The 19,780-nt window shown below is 37.8% G+C and overlaps 2 protein-coding genes and 1 long non-coding RNA gene across 4 annotated transcripts; 2 read left to right on the top strand and 1 right to left on the bottom strand.

The window, feature by feature from the left end:
• Positions 1–393: 393 nt before the first annotated feature.
• On the bottom strand, positions 394–13,574 carry LOC106164298 (uncharacterized). The gene is made up of 7 exons (XM_013542180.2): positions 13,403–13,574; positions 11,533–11,943; positions 10,614–10,839; positions 4,616–4,936; positions 3,266–3,329; positions 2,404–2,714; positions 394–1,165 (listed from the first exon to the last, which is right to left on the bottom strand). Exons 2-7 carry the CDS (start codon positions 11,583–11,585, stop codon positions 1,076–1,078), a joined length of 1,065 nt encoding a protein of 354 aa, XP_013397634.1. The 5' UTR covers positions 11,586–11,943; positions 13,403–13,574; the 3' UTR covers positions 394–1,075.
• LOC147761664 (uncharacterized) lies at positions 7,949–9,797 on the top strand. 2 transcript variants are annotated; one of them, XR_015334766.1, is made up of 4 exons: positions 7,949–8,116; positions 8,993–9,082; positions 9,263–9,358; positions 9,537–9,797. It is a non-coding gene; the product is annotated as an uncharacterized LOC147761664 (long non-coding RNA). The 2 variants fall into 2 exon arrangements; XR_015334767.1 differs by having other exon boundaries at positions 9,263–9,366.
• A 700-nt stretch (positions 13,575–14,274) lies between the features above and the next one.
• On the top strand, positions 14,275–18,233 carry LOC106164287 (uncharacterized). The gene is made up of 7 exons (XM_013542162.2): positions 14,275–14,606; positions 14,974–15,064; positions 15,710–15,846; positions 16,197–16,278; positions 16,696–16,865; positions 17,388–17,514; positions 17,955–18,233. Exons 1-7 carry the CDS (start codon positions 14,437–14,439, stop codon positions 18,012–18,014), a joined length of 837 nt encoding a protein of 278 aa, XP_013397616.1. The 5' UTR covers positions 14,275–14,436; the 3' UTR covers positions 18,015–18,233.
• Positions 18,234–19,780: the final 1,547 nt, after the last annotated feature.

Here is a 19,780-nt window from a genome sequence, read left to right as displayed (position 1 = left end):
GGGGTAGGACGATTGCTTTATACTTTAATATCCCTTTTATTCATTTGTTCATAAAATCCCAATATATATTTAGGAGTCACTCAACCCAAAATACATGGGTCGTAATTGCTTATGGTCCAGTAGAGATTTCCCATTGAGAAAAGGTTAATTTCTTATGATGAGTGCCTGTTGCAATAAGTCAACTCGACATTTGTCAATGAAGACCCCCCAAACTTACACCTCACACTTTGTGTTGTTTACTTATCCTAAGAACTCATTCACGTAAGTTAGGTAATCAAGCAATAAAACTTGTCAACCCTTCCCAGGAGCTAAACGCAGTGACGCCATTTCAAGTGAGGGCCTGACACATGTACACGTGATTTCGTAATTGGGGCGTAAACGAACACATGCCACAAGGATTTATACATTTTATTTTGTCTAAAGGAATATATTAACAAACAAAGTGCAAATACAAAATTGGACTCAGAAATAGGAATAACACAAAAGCACTAACTGAAATACACTGTACTACATACATATACACACACATACACACACACACACACTCACTCTTTCACCCCACTTGTCAACGTACAGTACAAAAGCCAGGGGCGGATCCAGAGATATTTTCTGACAGTCTTCCATACTATATTTGTTGATCCATCCTCCATTTTTTGACCGTCTTCTGACATAAACATATAGATACCCGTCAGCGTAAACTTGAAAATCTGACCGTCTTCCGAAAGACCCAGAAGACGGCCTAAATCCGCCCCTGAAAGCGGTTTTCTTGAGAAAATTTGGTCAGGACATAAAATGAAAACTGCAAAAGCCATCCACTGATATTTTTCTTGTTATCTTCTCGTAACTACTGTCGAAGTTAGTCTCTTGCACAATCATAAAAATCCACCATGCTTTGCTTTTAACTTTTGTATTGCTTTCTATGACTTCATTTCTAAGACTGCCTGCCAAAAAGCTTGCGTAAATTGAGGCAGATTACAGGAACATTTTCCAACACGGATTGATTCATCAGTCGATTTATCGAGCAGGTTGGGGAATGGAATGTCAGTAAATGGTATGATATATTGGAAGTGCTGATCTAGTCTTCCTTTCTTTCTTGGTTGAACAAAGCTACGCCGTAATGGTCCGACACAGTGGCATCTCCATCAAATATTCTCACTGGCGTGGCCTGGAATAGGTTTAAGAAGTGTGATATTATTTTACTAGTGTAAAAAGCCTTCTAAATCTTTTTTTACTCATATCTATGTACAAACTGCAGCTGAGTACAGACTCAATTTGAAAAGTTTCATATAGCAGCACAACTTTACCATGCAAATTATAATACGTATACACTAAACATAAATCATTTTGAATTTACAACCGTTAATCTTTTTGTCAAGTACCAAAGGGAATTCAAAAAGGAAATATGTTTCATAGTTCAGAGCACAAAAAGGTTACAAAAATTAAGATATATATAATTTAATTAGTAAAAATCAACACTAGTATTTTATTATAGCCAATGTTTGCAGTGCTTGACGTGGTCTTCTTTTAAGGTTGCGGACATAGGGTGGAAAGTAAGTGGCTCCCTTCTTAACCGACCAAGATATTCCAACAAGTATTAAATCAATAAAAAGCTCACTTCAACAGCTTTTCATTTCGTTTACTTATTACATAACAGTTACAAAAAGAGATATAACGCTGAATAGCTTTCCTGAGCCTGATCTTCGTACCGTAAATACTAGAACTCCACTAAATTTGTACAAATGCACATGTGCAGACAACACTATGATATTTTGCATAAATAGAAATGTGTATCAAATTCTTTAAAACATTTATACGTATTTTTAAATACGTATAAGTGTTTTAAAGAAAATTAAAATTGCCAAAGATAACTTAATTTACAAAATTGTTTCTTAAACGCAACTCCTTTTAAATGAAGTATTCATAGTTCGAAAACAGAGCTGGTATTATGACAAAGCTAAGATCTACCGAATCCATGCAATCTTTAGCCACGTTCCTGCCCGCACGAAAATGCGAAGTATCGAAGTAGCAAAAAAGCATTAACGCAGTAGTGGTGTGGAGCATATTTGCAGTAGAAATGCAGCACAGCCTACTGCAATTCTACTCCAAAAAGTACATAGGTTTGTACAGAGAGGAGCATTAATGCAGTAGATTAGCAGCATGATAGAAGCATGTTTCAAATATGCTAATTAGCTCCCAAATCGAAGCAGATTTGAAGCATGTTTGCAGTATGATTGCAGTAGTCTGCTGCGGTTTGCAGTATGATTGCAGTAGTCTACTGCGCTGGAGTAACTACTGCGTTTTCTTGCGGGTGCCCCCCCTTCCCCCCCCCCCCCCCCCCCACACACACTCCCACACACACCCGTAACCTTAAATCACGCGTGTACGACTAATATCTCCCTTTACCTTCTCCATTATTTGGTCCCTCCATGATTTGGGTGGAAGCACGTGGTCTATTATACGGTCAGAGCGATTGTTAGTCAGCCAGTTATCATTGCAGTATGTGCATGACGTCACTACCTCCAGATAAGGGGAAAAGTAGTTCTGGGTCAGGAGCTGATAGGCCACGGGAAGCTGTGACGTAATGTTTGCATCCGGGATACTCGGTGAAGTGTTGAAATCGCCCAGCAAAAGTGATTTCTCGAGAACGGGATTTGCAGCGTTCAGGAGCGTTCCAAGTTCATATAAACTTTGTTCCTCGTAACTACCGAAACGGCCTGGAAATTGATTTAAAGAACACACTATTGCTCATTTATAGACAAATTATATAAAGATAAACCATGGACACCATTTATCAAAAGATGATGTATAACAGTTACAATATGAACAGAGATTAAATTACTTAGTAGACAAGGAAATACATTAGGTTTATACCGGTTATCAGTGTTAAGCGGACTACTCACACATAAGGCAATTCGAGGCACTACTCAAGGTCACGTTGATGCAATAATTTGTAGAGCCACCCCCCCCCTACCCCGTCCTATATTTTGATCCACTTGAGTCACATCGACACTGACTTGTTTGAAATGAGTGAATACCGGACTCGCTGTTGCACAGACCTTTCATTTCCCTTTCTTTAAAATTGACATCAAAACGAATACATAGCAGCCAAGCCATATGACAAGTATTTTTTTCGTAATTTTGTGAAAGAATGCCCTTTTATAACAAAATGTTGAGCAAAGAAGGGGGGAAGCAGACGCTAAGCCCATTACGTGGGTCCAACTCCCTTAAGTAAATGCCCCTCTTAAACACTTGTTATCCTACTTACCATCTAAGTAAATATCCGTCAGAACAGGGGTTGTGTGAGTACAGAACACGTGGACACCACCAACCTGTAGGAAAAAAATGTTTGTTTAAATACTTAAGTGTATTGACAATTGACCTATAGACGTACTCCCCTAGCAAAAAAAAAAAAAAAAAAAAAAAAAGTGTCACCCATAATGTAGTGCGTAAAGTGATACAGAAGGTAATGTCATAATCCATTGTTTTTTATCAGATTCTGAAGGGATTGTTTTACAATTTTTTTTACTGATTGTGCAAGAAATTAATAAGCTTATGATAGTAAATAAATTCCACGATATAGTATATTGTACAGTATCCTCTGGATTGGAAAATGCACCTGACGCGAACTGTGCTTTTTGCTAAAAAGTTTTTAACGTTTGTAGAGTGTTGGCGTTCCTCAAAGAATGTGATCAGTTTTGTTTGCAAGGTTATCCTTCAGCTATCTATTTCTGAGGATATCCCACACATTTCTTTTGAGGTTCTGATCTAGGGATTGAGCTGGCCATGGGAGGGGGGAGGGGGGGGGGCTGAATCTGAATTTGCATATAACCAGCCTATACTGTTACATTGACTGTAAGTGGGGTAGCATAGTCATGCTGAAAGAAAAGATATTCTTGACAGAATTCCTTATTAAGTTTCTTTCCAGAACTTGGATGTAATGTTCTGCGTTACGCTTCCCGTTGACCAATACAAGCACAAGTACACCTAAGAAGCCGATACACCCCATACCACTAATTATGTGGGCTGCACGATAATCGGTTTCCTAGTTGTTATGCACTAGTAAAATTATACCTATGGGTATCTTTCCCCAGTAGCAATGTACATCAGTGCGGCAGGGGTAACACCTTTTTTTTTCTAGAGGAATATATTTAGTGCCAGACAAAATTTGGCTTTAGAAACTTTTCATAAAATTCGGTAAGAATATGGTTTAGGAGCGGAAATTGTGAACGATGCAACTGGAATTGAACACTGAAATTTTAATACTTATATTCATATTGATTGATACCTTTCAGAACACTCTAGACGGTATGCATATAATTAGTTTGAATACCAATTTGACAAGAATAATTCTCTGATATTGAAACCTCAGCGGTGTACCATTTTAATTTTTAACAAATTAACCAAAATAAATTTTGTTTATATCATGTCAGTTTAAGATAAAAATGCCTAATTGATTTTGCTAGGATTTTTCATTTCATGAGGTTTTGTAGGTCCTTTCAGTAGGCTGATTAATCAAACAAGGTGACAGTCGAGCGTGGCTACAGCCAGGCTTGATTTTATTTAAATCATTTACACTTCCATGCATAAATGATTTCTGAGGATTGAATATACGTACCTTGGCACGAAGATACCCGCGCGGCACACTCACTGAATATCCATCGTGGTAGTCTACGAAACTAGTGTCATCTATCGGTCGTTTGCTGAGTATCACTAGGCCATAGGTCATCTCGTAAGGGGTTGTAGCACAAAGCTCAGTTCGACTGAAAGCATTCAGCAATTCTTTCACATTTTGAGTTTGCCGTGCCAAAAGGCAAGCTAAACAGACCTGGGAGAGCGCCTGGTACTCTGCTGTGCAGTTCCCAACGAAACACAAAAACCTGTCTGGCGCATTGTTCGCGACACAATTGTTAAAAAAACACTGGGATACTGCATTCACCTGTAATTAAAGGTGGAACCAAATGTTATGCTTTCCCACACAAGGAAATGACAACAAATAAAAATCTTTTGACAGAAAACGTTAACGTATTGCAAGCGCACGGTATTCACCATGGAACGATTTATTCCGTATTGAATTTATGTTTTAATATATATATATATATATATATATATATATATACAAACGCTTAATAGGTATCAGCACCATACACTGCATGAAAAAACACCTTTTATCGCCTTTCAGTTATCTACAAAATGTTATCGAAAGATGATCCCTCATCTTTCATCATCCTTTCCTGACGAAAAGGTCATCTTTCACCTTTTATTTGTAAAAGGTCATCTTTTTATCAACTTTTACCTCTCGGAAAGACCGTCATTCACATTTTAATTAACTTTCAGTTTTCAAAAGTTCAACTATCACCTTTTACAGTGCGAAAGGCCACCTTACATTCCAGCTTTTGTTGACTGGAAAGGTCACATGTTGTGAATGTTTTTATTTTTTGAAAGCTTAAGACTAATTTCATAATATTGCGTGGTGATCTTTTGTATGTATACTAGTTATTCTATGTACATGACTTAATTCCGTATCTTACATTAAGCACAGTATGAAAAAAGCGAATACTTTTGCAAATTGTTTGCATGATAAAATGTTTTGCAATTTGATTAAAGTATTTAACAGATAGATTGAATGTGGTGATTTGCATGTCGGAGAAATAATTATGCAATCTTGCATTGGCTGGAGTTTATGTATAAATATATAGCACTCAGTGCAGTGGAAGAAGTGTTCACCGAATTTCACTTGGGGTAGACATAATTTTGACGCTTTAAACGACAAACAACTTTAGGAATCAAAAGTAACTTATATTTTTATTCCAATATTGTCAGGATTTAAATACAGCAAATAAAAAAGTTATATGTCAGAGGTCACATCTCCATATTAGCCTAGATAATTACTTTCACAGGAAATGATCTCCATGCCTCTGGATATTAGCTTATTATGTCAGGATTATAGCACTAATTGTAGCAAGTCAAAATAGTGTTTGAGGTCACCTCTCCATAATTTGCCTGGCTAGAGGATTGTCTCTAAACAGAAAACCACCTCTCCTTGACAAAAAAGGCAATAGGATCTCTCATCACCTAACTTTGTTATTTTCAGTAATGTCAGGATTTTAGCATTGATTGTACCAAGTCAAAATAGTGTTTGAGGTCACCTCTCCATAATTTGCCTGGCTAGAGGATTGTCTCTAAACAGAAAACCACCTCTCCTCGTCAAAAAAGGCAATAGGATCTCTCGTCACTAACTTTGTTATTTTAAGTTATGTCAGGATTTTAGCATTGATTGTACCAAGTCAAAATAGTGTTTGAGGTCACCTCTCCATAATTTGCCTGGCTAGAGGATTGTCTCTAAACAGAAAACCACCTCTCCTCAACAAAAAAGGCAATAGGATCTCTCATCACTAACTTTGTTATTTTAAGTTATGTCAGTATTTGCACTAATTGTATCAAGTCAAAAAAAAAAATTACAATAAATGTCAGAAGTCGCCTCTCCATAGTTTGCCTGACCAGGGGATCGTTTCTAATGAGAAAACCACTTAAAATTGTTATGATGTGTTTTAGACTCCAGAGAGCAAGTTTTACCTTTTACATAATCCCTAATAGTAAGGCCCTGGGCATGATGGAAATATTTAACCGAAGTTAGATAGGTAGTAATCAGCTTTGCAATTTGAATTTGTTTATATTGGAACTGGTTATATTACTGACACACTGTTACTGTTTGCATATCCTTAATTCATCTTGCTTACACTGCTGTAGTTAATCTTAATATCAAAGGAAAATTATCAACCATACATAACTTTTTACTTATTCTCTTGCTCATAGCGAGCCAGTCTTCCCTTTACCATTTCAGCATGTTTAATTCTATAAATTTGACAGGGGGTCTGAGGTAAACACAATGAGGTTATACATGTAGGTTAACAATTTTTATTCTAGCTGCAGACTGGGAATTCATGTATAACAGGAGCACGGGAACGCAGCCTTCTTTTAGATGTTCATCTCTTTTCTTGTGACGACAGGCACTCCTTTTTCTTCTTGTGACGCCCCATTCCTTTATAAAAGAAAAGACATTGAATAATAGAGACATAACAAAAACACATGACAATATTTTCTGAGAGCCTTAATTCTTTTCTATAATTAGCAACTGCAATAGAGAGTGCTGTTTTAAATGGTGTCATTTTCGGTTGTATAAGGCTGTATTCCAAGAGTTTTTAGATCAATCTATCCCCGGGGTGGGGGGGGGGGGTCTCCCTAGATTACTGTCAGATAATCCGGCTTAAATGTCCGTCCAGCCTACTACAAGCTGTAAGGGGGTAATTAACTTTCGTGTCCCCTCGGCTGACAGCTATTTCGCGTGAACCCCCAGGGAGTTAGGTCGATCTAAATTATATCAATCTAATCTCTGGAAATGGGGTCTAAGACGAATCCATCCCCTTTCACATTAAAGCACCCCCTTGTAATCCAACAAATGGGAATATTCTAACACTTTTAAAAATGACAACCCCTTGTTGTTACCCCGTATCGTGGACGTGCATGCACATGTCATATATTTCCAAAGTTCACAGTGAGTAACAGGTCAAACGTTAGAACAGACAAAAGCCAAGCCCTATGAAACTCAGTATAACTCGATCCTTTCTCGAGAGACGACTTAATTACCTTGCAACATGCAGTGCTTCGAGAAAGATTCCCGCTTTAATCACAGAAGCATGCTTTGGCTCTAATTTGTGTTAACACACACTGTGAGAACATTACTGAAATCACTATATCACCTACCTTGTAAAACGATGACCGGCTGCCCCGTGTCTAGTGATCTATATTATTGTGTCTTGCTGTTTTTAGTCTTGAGTAAAACACGAAGTAAAAGGTTGCCGTGCGCGCTTTTCTGTCATTAATACTGCGCTATAGGTCAATGGTAGAGAATCGGCGCGAAAGATATCCCATTACAGACTATCTGCGCATGCGCAAGGCCAGGCGGTTGAAAATGCGCGGACTGAAAGACTGTGCAGGCCGGTCACAGAAGATAATTTCCAAGCCACCGTATTGATTATGGTCGACTTCTTTGCAAGATGGCAATTGTTGCGGCGATAATTTAACTGACGAGGATGAAGAGAATGAGTAAATGCATCAGGTAGGTCTAATATAACATGTGAATCAATCATATTTAAGGGAACATACAACCGTGTCACGGAAGCCCAAGATGGGTTTTATGCCCGGAGAACAGACCGCGCCGAAAAAAGGTTATCACGATCGTGAAACAGTTGTTAATCAAACACTCTGACCTATGTATTAGAACACTGCAAAAAGTTTACATCAAAGTACGGCCCCGCGTACAAGTAAAGATTCTGTACATGTATATAACTGGCCTGTATTAATCCCATATAGTCGACCTACATTCCTTGACCTAAATTCCAGGCAGTGTTATATAATCAATGCACTGGTTCACTCGCAGGGTTCATACCCCGGTACAGCACTTTGAGTGTTTGAATCTAGTATTGCCCCTTGTACATGTATTCAGTCTGTTTATGACATAAAAAGTACTTGAAATTGTTATTAAGCTTAGAAAGGGCTTGTATTCATCATTTTTCCCTAAAATATTCTGGGATTTGATCAGTTAGAATTTGTCGAATGATTATTTCAAACCTTGTTTTTAACCTGAATGTAGACATGCTGGGGGAATGCCCTTTTTAATCTGTCAATTTTTTTCTCATGTTTCATTATCATTTAAGTACAAAGTTTGTGTAAATTGATGCTCCTCTTTTCTATGTAAACTTTAAAAATGACAGTAAGACGCATTGAGTTATTGAAAAGTTATTGATTAAGAGCCCCAGAAGTCATTTAAATTGCTTTTATGTTGCTGTATGGACCCTGAGCAGTAATAATGAATATCTTCATCATTGTATGACAATGTAGTTATTTCAGCATTCATATTTTCATAAATGAAAACTTTTTGTATGATATTACACTAAAAGAATTCACTATCTTAAAATCACTATTTCTTTTCCAGATGCTATTAAAAGACAGGCTGTCTGAACAGCATATAAAAGCAAACAAAGTGGATGAGCTAAGGCAAAAAAAATTGGAAGAGAAGAATGGGGTATGTAATACAGGAGCCTATCTAAGTTCTGTGCAAGGCTCAATCAAGTTGCCTAGCAGTAATCATGAATGCATATTTTCATCATTACTTGTAGTTATGTCATTATTCATATTTCCCTAATTGAAAACTTTTTGCATGATATTACACTCAAATAGTTCACTCTTTTTATTTCTTTACTAGGTGCCATTAAAAGATACTACAGATCTGAAAAGTAGGAGGATGTTCTAAAACAAGCAAAAGGACTGGATGAGCTGAAACAAAAAATATGGAAAAAAAGTAAGGAGGTAAAATCTCTTTTTTAAGCCGTTTGATGGCTTTAAGTCCATAATTTGAAAATACTTCTAACATCATTATTAGACATAAAAGTTGCCCTTGTTTTTATCATATTTGATTAGCATTAAAATGAACTGTTACCCAAAACAACATTTATCATTACATGCATCCTATTTTTCAGGAGGCAAAAGGCAAAGATTTGTGCAGGCAAAGTGTTCACTTGACAGACGATTCCAGGAATACTACTCCCACGAGAGTGGGAAGTTACGCATATATAGTAGGACTAATGGATCTGGCTGAAAGTACATTTAGAGAACATTTCCTGAGCCTTTCTTGGATTATCAAAACAAGAAAATTAAATTTCCTTGGATTATCAAAAACTTTCAAAAGACAAGCACAACCTGCACAAAAATGTTATAATGGAATAAATTATTAAAATTTATACCATGTGTTGTTCTGTTTATCAATATATTATTAAATTGCCGCAATAAATATTACATTAAAATACGTAACAAAAGAAGAAAAAACACAGTCTTTTCTTAAATAAAAAGGTTTGAAAAGGTTATCTTTTGTATCTGGAAAGTTGCACAAAAGGCATCTGAAAGTTGGACTTTTTGTCAGGAAAAGGTAGAGAAAAGTGGATCATTCATATGCCATTTAGCATGCAAAAAGCTGATGAATGATGAACTTGAGAATACCTTTTCTTCAAGCAAAAGATCGTCTTTTTACATCAAAAGGTTTATGAAAGTTAATCTTTTGTGTAGAGAAAATGTAAAGAAAAGTGGGCCATTTGTATACCTTTTCGCTTATACAAAAGTCATTCAAAAGATCGTCTTTTCCTAAAAAAACGAAAGGTCTAGGAAAGGTGTGAGAAGGTGAATAAAAGGAGGCCTTTTGATCATCTTTCAGGATATATAAAAGCTGATTTTTCATGCAGTGATAGCCCTTTGAACGACAACAGAATTCAAAATCAGTAGGATAATGATGATATTCATAAAAATGACTTTGAATTTAGTTATGTTACCAGTTTTTATGTTATCGAGCAAACCAAGTTCAACTTTTCTAGAAGCCCATTTCTTAAAAGGTACATCACCGTATCCACCCCAGGGAGGAAATAACGATGACAAAATATGCAAGCCATATTATTTTTCTACTGTTAACAGAAGCAGAGCTCAAATAAATCGAGGTAAGGTTATATACATGAAGTTAAAACTTTGAGAGTTATGATACTCGACTGTAACAAATGAAGTGTATTTACCTCAGCAAGGGTACAAGCAGGTACTAAAGGATTAGCAGTGGGGAAGACAGTGTCGCCGTCTATAGTCTGATGCAGGGCGCTGACTGAAAATGGAAAATCTGTCTGTGTCTTGGAGATTATTTCTCTAAGATCGTCTGCTTCCCAAACCTCTTGCAAGCAGACGACATCTCCCGGAAGAGAACCATTTTCTATTATTTCAATAAACTTTGCTTTACGCGTTTCGTATCTGGAAAGTTAAAAAAAACAAAACATATATTTTATTATAAGTAAAAATAATACGCACAGTTAAGTGTAAGCTATTTATTGCTTGAAATCACTACTTTGACGACCATATTAAAGGATGACAGCTTATATCGGTCCCAAATGAGAGGCAGCTTCATGTGTTTCCGAAAAAAAAATACATAATCAAAAAAGGAAGTAAATAAATAAATAAATAAATAAATAAATAAATGGACAATTACTCCCACCCATTGTCTTTGAAAAAAATAGTAACCATATCATCACTCAAATGTAAAGAGGACAATTTCTTACATTGATAAGGAGTTTCACCGTTTCAATTTTTTTCCCGAATACTTGTAAAGGAATACATAGAAAATCTAGAGTCGTACAAACACAAAATTCATTAATGAAAAATTCTTTTCAATTTCCGATCCGCTTGTGCAGTAGTGCCTTATTTCTCTCAATAAAGAGTTCTAGACACTTTCTTTTTTGGTGATATTTGTCTACTTATTACTTCACAGGGGCGGATCCAGAGATAATTTCTGACAGTCTTCCAAATAATCTTTGTTAATTCGTCCTCAATTTTTGACCGTCTTCCGACAGAAAATATTAGATACCCGTAAATGTAAACTTAAAAATCTGACCGTCTTCCGGAAGACCCAGAAGACGGCTTAAATCCGCCCCTGCTTCAGGCACTTACTCGGGAATAAGAGTAGGGTGAAGCCCTACGTTGAATGTCACTGTTCCCAACATTGCGTTAAGAATGCGGTCCTTGCTGTCACGTTTCTTTTATGTCTTTGATTTCTTTGTTTTCTGTCTATGGCGTTTTTGTCTTCTTTTCTTGATGGCGTTAACTGCAATTTTTCTCGGATGAGCTTCCCCACTTGCCTTATCAAAAATCAAACCGGACTTCGTTTCGCTGTAGCTTGGGTCACTCTCTAGATCTTTAATCAGTTGGTCATTCTCCGAATCTTTGTCGGTCTCGCCATTTTCAAGGTCTTGTCCAACCCTGCCGTTCAAGCTTGCGGTTTGTTTTACTCTCAGGCTATCATTTTGGTCGAACTTTGTTTCGGAATATATAGAATCATCGGCAAGCGCATGGCAGTGCGGGCTGAAACACAAGTGAAAATTCAATTATGATGATGATAATTACACAATTTGATTCTTAAAGTATAAAAACATATGGTCATTAACATATTTTTCCTTTGTTTACATAACAGTACATCTACCAATTCCTGCTGAACTTATCTAAGGACAAGAAATATTTTTGATCATTATGAAGTTGTTAATTTTACGTTATTATTATCATTATAATAATAATTATTATCATCTCAGGAAAGGAGAGGGAAAGGTTGGTTGGTAGAAGAAAAATACCGTTTGCTCCAGGAAATATAATTTAGTATTAAACTCACGAGGGAAATTTTTACGGTGGACATATTTAAGGAACATTCTCGACCCCTTGTGATAATTAAGATTGGGGGTGGGGCCTGGAAGATGAGTTTAATTGGTAAATTAACAGGGTAACTTCTTCGGCTCTGGGCTGGTTGAAAAGGTGGTTGAAAAGTGGTTGGTTGCAAAGTTGGAGAGGTTTTGATTTATCGCTGATAAAATCAGCATCAGCTTTAGAAAATCCCCCTGACGGCTATTGATTGACGCTCAGTACCTTTGTGAAAAGCAAGAAAATGGTTATCACAAGTAATTGAACAAGCATTGCTAGTAATGGACGCCACTGCTTGTTTTACCCCAGTCTTTCATGAGAGCCTCTGTCACGTACGTTACACTGGGGTGCGTCATGTAGGTATAATGTAGTCGGCTATGCTATCCGACTATAGCAGTCTAAATCTTCCATACTATTTATGTGACATATAGGACCCTGTACTTTGATTCAAGGGAAGAATGATCAAATAGTCAGGAATTTGGCAATTTTCTGATTGCCTTTTCATCATCTATATACTTAATAATCGGACTAAAATACATGTACTTCATGTATTAATGTACAAAATTTTCCAGCGGACTTCTTGTGTTCTGAGACCCAAGTGAACTGTGGACTGAAAAACCAAATGTGCCAACTACCGGTACAGTATCGTACGCAATCTTTCTGTGTAAGTGCTATATATAAGTGTGGAGAGGAGTTAAATGCGTTGAAAATATCAGACAAAGCAGGCACTTGGATGTTTTTACAGTGTACGTTATAATTGTGTACCTGTGTTTTGTACCAAAAATAAAAACATTTCAGGTCATTTTAATGTCTTTTCATGCAGGAATGTTGTCTAATTACAACTGGGGTTGATACAATGTTGTTATCTGACGTTGATACAACGTTGTTTTCTGAGGTTGAGTCAACTTTCAAATCCAATGTTAATCCAACGTATTATCAACATTATGGTTCAACGTTGTTTCAACGGTAAAACAACATAGTTTGCCCGCTGGGAATTTATTGGTCTTACACCGGAGCATTGTCCGATCAGGGAATTCCGATATAATTCCCTGGTCTGATACAGGGTTATCGCTTAAACACTTGGATGTTCTTCTTACTCTACGCTATATCACTTCAAAGTATTGTTTCTTACCTCTCAAATGTAAGAACCACCCAAAATATTGCTATAATGCACGGCACAATCTTCATTTTCTCCTCAGTCCGTTCTCTCAGTCTCTGTTCGGGGCAGGTGAAGAATCAGGTAATAACAAGATAGTGTAGCGATTTGGGGTGAGTGCGAAAAAACCACCAGCCAGACCAGGAATCGAACCCGGGACCCCTCGCTTACAGGGCGAGTGCTCTTACCTACTGAGCTACCCGGCCGGTTCTACCTGCCCCTGGCACTACACTCCTCCCCCCCAAATGCCGAAAGACACGAGCCCTATCTCGCAACACCGCTGCCACCATTGTAGCGATTTGGGGTGAGTGCAGAAAAACCACCAGCCAGACCAGGAATCGAACCCGGGACCCCTCGCTTACAGGGCGAGTGCTCTTACCTACTGAGCTACCCGGCCGGTTCTACCTGCCCCTGGCACTACAATAGAGATCTGCACATGTACGGTCCAGACTTTGTCCCCTGTACATCTACTCAGTTTCCTTTCGGTCTCTGCATTTATAGCGCTATCGTTTATAATCGACCCCGACGACACAATAGCTTGTAGCGGAGTCCTTTGTTTGAACAAAGGCCTGATGTTACACAACGTTTTAACTTTTTAAACAGTAAATACTGCACTGGGGACAAAGTAGTATATATTGAAATTGTAATATTTTATGATGGACTTGTCACTTTCGGTATAGTGAATGATATATATTTGCTCCTCAAAAGTAAAGTAAGGAGATACATGTGTATTTTTCGAGTAATATAACAAGCAAATCCACGTATCACATCATGTGCAGTTTTTGACCATGAAATCATAAAAACAGTCGATCATTGTCTGTTCAATCACTGCCTGGAAGTATGTCTGTCTCTTGTATTTCTCAAAACCGTACTCAAGTTGGTTAAGTAATCAAGCAATAAAACTTGTCAACCCTTCCCGGGAGCAACAACAGTGACGACATTTCAAGTGAGGGCGCGACACAGGATCACGTGATTTCGTGATTAGAGCGTGAACGTTCACATGCCACAAGATGCATCCTTTCTCCATTATTCATCCAATTAAAGTGTTGCCTCTTATTTTGGTACTGGCAATACGTAGGGTCTCCAGTGAGACATGTGCTAAGATAGATTCTTGCAGCTGTAAACACGCAAATGGTAACGTGGACCTCCATCCTCTGGCGCTCAGCAATGGCAAAGCGAGGTGGGTACCTTTGAATTATTAGTGCGCGATGTTCTCACCTCTGTCTGCTGAACGGTGTGAGGCGACATTACATATTTGATAAGAACTTTATTTTTAAGGGGTTGGGATCTTTAAGTTAATTATTGGCCTCATTACACATATGCTGGGGCAGTTTTAGGCTGTCTTCTGGGTCTTCCGGAAGACGGTCAGATTTTAAAGTTTACATTGACGTGTATCTAATATTTTCTGTCGGAAGACGGTAAAAAATGGAGGATGGATTAACAAAGATAATTCAGAAGACTGTCAGAAAATATCTCTGGATCTGCCCCTGATATCTACCGGTATATTTATAGAGTGTTTTTTACCAACGTACGTTTTTTATTGCCAGATTTGAAAACATTCAAGCCACTTCCGGCACAGACAAATTCTCCTGGAATCCTTGCAAAGATTTCACTCAAGGGTCATGTCAGAACGTAGCGGTAAGTTTCAGCAATGACCTAGTTCTCTATCTCGTTCATTATTCACAGATGTAAGTGCATGATAAAAATGATCAAAACTTATTCACACTTCCGTTTTCATTAAGGCTGTATAGTTAAAATAGAGCACTGTTAATAATTTTTCTGAATATTTTTCTTGGGGGAAATTAATTTTCTCTGAATTGTATTTATATCAAAGTTATAGTTTAAAGATATATATTTTGTTTGAGGCTGCGATTTAGGATATGTTAAATCAAGGAGTTATAACTCCCTGGTTAAACAACCGCAGATCCCGGGACCTAATCTACTTCGTTATAAATAAAAACGATCTACCATCACAACCGTTCCACTTTTTCCAAAACAAAAGCACCACCCCTACCTGGCTCTCCGTCCCGTCTTCAGCCAAACGAGAAGCAAATAATTCTAAACAATTCTAATTTCTTGATTTGTTAATGCCCAAAATGTAGTTATCTTTTTCAGTCTTCATCGGATTATAAGATTCCTTCTCCACCATTGATATATACACCTACTGTGTCTAATGATTGTTTTGCAATCTTTTATTCACAAAGTACTTTAAATTCTTATTTCAACCCATGATATTGATATAAACTGAAGTACTATTCTGGTATAAAATAATCTCCGTTGTAGGCGTGTCAAATACAGAGCAGTGGCTCTTGGTGGTCCAGCTATTATCCTATAGGAAGCCAGAACACAGCCCAGTTTACGTCAGACGGGTCCACGAACATCATCCTCACGTACACCAACACGCATTACGGCGTTACAAGGTAGGTGCAGGATCTTCGTATCACGCTGAACGCGCACGTGCACACATGCACGCACGCAAGCACGCAAACACTGAAACACGTGCAGACAAACCGAAACACGAAAGCCCACGCACCGTGTAGACACATAAACACACAATTAGAGAGAGAGAGAGAGAGAGAGAGAGAGAGAGAATACAAATAAAATATTTAATTATACAAATATGGTCTTAGTTATTTTTTCAGCTAATGCAGCTTACTTAAATATAGATGTAAAGTCGACGCCGGTTATTTTAATACATGTAGGTTTATAGTTGTATGGACACCCCTTAAAAGTCTCACATCCTTGTTTAAGAGCAATTTTCTTGTTCTAGGTTTACGTACATAACACTTATATGCGACTCCAAAGTTGATGCCCAATTGACCGCCGACGGTGAAAAGTCGTCGAGAAGATACGTAAGTACTGGAAAGTACGCCCCTTTAAAAAGTTCATGCATTTTGTTTTAAATTCTGAGTTTACCCAGCTTAAAAAAGAAACAGTCAATTTCTACCACATGGCCGAGTGGTTAGCCTTTGCTGTTAAAGATATATCAAGGTGATATTTTTGCATGTTTTTATTATTTTTTTCTTATTTTCTTAACATTAGGACTTTTTGTGGTCGTATGCAAGTAACTACATGCAAATAATGTAAATGCATGACGAAGTATAGAAAGTTTTGTCTCCCATGAACAAAGGGCTTTCGACAAGAAGAAATGAGTACAAGCCATTTGATATATCTGATGTGATTTTTTTATCCCCTATAAACATGTTTATGAATAATGTTAAAAAAATAGATAAACTTATTCACATAATATTGTGTTTTATTCTGATTAGTATATGACCCTAAAGAGCAAGTATGCTTGCCCTGGAGGCGGCAGTGACAGTGGCGGCAGCGGTGGGACCGGCGGGGGAAGCAGTGGGGGCAAAGATGACAAGGCAGCCAAACAGGGAGGAAAGGACAAGTCCGAAGCCAGTATAGGAGGAGGATCAGTTATGATGATCATGTGGGTGGACTGTGTGTGTGTGTGTGTGTGTGTGTGTGTGTGTGTGTGTGCGTGCGGGCGCACGTGTAAGTTTGACAAAATATCCTTTTTTCACAGAAAAAATATCAGCTTGGAATAATACGCACCATCCGACTATTTGTGTGTTTTGTCTCCTGTCCAAATGTTGACTATGTAGGTTTGAACATAAACACATACACATACATGTACCTGTATGCAAACGACATGCAGGCGAATACATACAAGTTTCTGGTGCGTACGTGTGTGTGTGTGTGTGTGTGTGTGTGTGTGTGTGTGTTTGCTTCCTAGAGAGAAAGGAGGGGTGGAAAGGATGGGAGAACTGACTTAGTTTCGTGCACATGCTATTACGCATTAGCTATTTCTATTATTTATTTATTTATTTATTTCTTTATTATTTTATTTTTTTTTCTTAAAAGTAACGCTACATATTTTTTTATTCTGGGCGTATAATCTCAACACCTTTCACAGAGATTTTATCTCAAAGGCATGGCATTTCACTTCCAGCTTGGTCACTGTGATCCCCATATACCTCATTGGTGGCATCCTTACTCAGAAATTCATTCGCCATAAATCCGGTACAGACGTGATTCCAAATAAGGACTTTTGGACGGATTTTCCATTTCTAGTTAGGGTATGTATATGCTGTATGTAGATTGCTATTCAAGCTATCCCTTCGTTCATACTGGCAGCGTGTCAGTCTTGTACAATGTAGCAGTGAGGTAGGCCTACGTTTTTGACGAAAGGGGGTGATCACATGTAGGCCTTGGGACCATTTTATTTATTTTCGGGAAATGTCATGTTTCATATTACCGATTAACTTTGAATTCTGGTCTTTAAATGAAATTATGTCTGATCTGAGGGTAGATTAATTAGTAGGAGACTGTTTTTAATTAATTAAAACTTTGCGCCTGTTTTATATAACGAAATAAATGGCAAATGGCTTACTTGCACGCTACGTATACAATAATTATTGTATTTTAATGGAATGTCCCGAATATACTTTTCATTTAACCAGATTAATATATTCATTCTACCATTACTAATCTGATGTCATCATTTTTTCTCCACCAGGATGGTGTGTTATTTGTCTTCCACAAGTGCAGACCAGGATCTACGTATAGTAATGTGTGAGAATTGTGAGCGAACGTCCGTTACCTGTTTAGATGTGCTCTGCTGCTACATTTAAGGCATGACTATATGTGACTGACAAATAATGGCTTGATTTAAAATAAAAAAAAAAAAAAAAAAGAACAGTGCATTCTGCAAGATTGGAATATTATAATTATTATACCGTTGGAATATAAGTTGTATTTATTTAATAAATAAGTTATGTATATGCATTTCTGCATGGGTAAAGTTTGGCTTGTACTAGTATTCCTACCTGTATGTGCCGATACCAGCAGGGGCAAAAGAGCGGGGGGGGGGGTACAGGGGGTACTGACCCCATTTTCGTCAGCCACCTCATTCGTAACCACAGGAAATACGGGGGCTAAAACTATCCCCTCGTAGTCGCTTCCTCCTACACACTTCCTTCGCACCCTCATAGTCGTGAATTTAGAACGTGTTACTGCTTTTACCCAGTACTTATCTATACACTGCTTCGTTGAAGTGTATCGGTAATTATATACAGCACCCCTGTCAAGTTCCATTTCTCACAGGTATCATGTTGTTTTAAGGTCGCCGGGGCACCGTGACATACCTGAAGCTTAGGCTGTACAGTGTGTGTATAAGTGTGTGCATAAGAGAGAGAGAGAGAGAGAGAGAGAGGGGGGGAGAGAGAGAGAGAGGGGGGGGGGGAGAGAGAGAGAGAGAGAGAGAGAGAGAGAGAGGGGAGGAGGAAGAGAAGGACTGCCGTGTGTGTTTAAGTGTATAAGTAGAAATTAACCTTTTAATCATATGTAACAGCAATATCCAACAAAATGACCAGAAGTAAGGAAAATGAACAAATTTCGGGATACGAGCAAGTTATTTCACAGCGGCTGAACATTGTATCCTATCATTCTACGGCGGATGAAAACAAGACCTTGAAACATGCCTTACGCCCACGCACGTTCTATACATCCGGATTATCGGGAAATGACGACAAATCAGGATAAAAAAAGAAAGTGCTTGGTACATGTACTAGCGTCCTCTGTGGGTTTCAGCTGTACGTCAGTAGTTTGATCTTAATGCTACGACCTACTGCAAATACTTCTCCGTTACGGTTCAGAAAGCTGCATGAAGTGGTTGCACTTTTGCCCCCCCCCTTCCCCCCCCCAAAAAAAAAAAAAAAAAAAAAAGAAAGAAAGAAAAGATTATTATTTGTGTAAACAAGTCTATGATGAACTTGGCACTAAATACATTGCCCTTGCATTGAGCTGTCACTCTGCCTATCTCTTAAGTTCAACAGAATGAAATCGCTTAAACATGTATTTATACTTTCGATTATCCCCTGAGCCCTATTCTACGTAACGTTTACAATATCTTGAATGATCAATAGAATTAAAAGAAAAGGCCTCCAACAAGCAGATAAAAATATGAAAAATATGAACGTACCGATATACTTTTCTACGCTGAATTGTCAATTCCCGATAATCCGGATTACATCTTGAACCCTTTGCCACTGTACATAAAGTATACAAAATCTTGAGTGATCCATAAAACTAAAAGTAAAGGCCTCTAACAAACAGATAAAATATTAATTTGAGGTGCCCTACTAGCAGGACTCTGATAAGAGAGGTTGTAAGCGTATAGAAGCACAAGCTAATTACATGTAATTATCTAGCAGGGCATTCTTCATATTAACCTTCAAACACCCACGCATACTTCAGATATTCTGTGTATGATTCACTTGCCTTTATTGATCTTTATTTTTGGATTTCTTTGAAAACCGTTCCGAACCGGATGTAAAAAAAAGG

The sequence above is a fragment of the Lingula anatina genome, chromosome 5, assembly GCF_051362555.1.
Source record: "Lingula anatina isolate TDL-2025a chromosome 5, LinAna3.0, whole genome shotgun sequence".
NCBI classification, from domain to species: domain Eukaryota; kingdom Metazoa; phylum Brachiopoda; class Lingulata; order Lingulida; family Lingulidae; genus Lingula; species Lingula anatina.
This window is presented reverse-complemented; position numbering and strand designations above follow the sequence as displayed.

What these genes read in the sequence shown, in the direction of transcription:
- LOC106164287 (XM_013542162.2), top strand. Translation starts at nt 14,437, where the DNA reads ATGCATCCTTTCTCCATTATTCATCCAATTAAAGTGTTGCCTCTTATT. An exon ending in CTCAGCAATGGCAAAGCGAG is followed by an intron (nt 14,607 to 14,973) that starts GTGGGTACCTTT and finishes TTTTATTGCCAG; the next exon opens with ATTTGAAAACATTCAAGCCA. An exon ending in ATTTTCCATTTCTAGTTAGG is followed by an intron (nt 17,515 to 17,954) that starts GTATGTATATGC and finishes TTTCTCCACCAG; the next exon opens with GATGGTGTGTTATTTGTCTT.
- LOC106164298 (XM_013542180.2), bottom strand. Translation starts at nt 11,585, where the DNA reads ATGTTGGGAACAGTGACATTCAACGTAGGGCTTCACCCTACTCTTATT. An exon ending in CTGCTTGTACCCTTGCTGAG is followed by an intron (nt 4,937 to 10,613) that starts GTAAATACACTT and finishes CTTTAATTACAG; the next exon opens with GTGAATGCAGTATCCCAGTG. An exon ending in GGGACCAAATAATGGAGAAG is followed by an intron (nt 1,166 to 2,403) that starts GTAAAGGGAGAT and finishes AACCTATTCCAG; the next exon opens with GCCACGCCAGTGAGAATATT.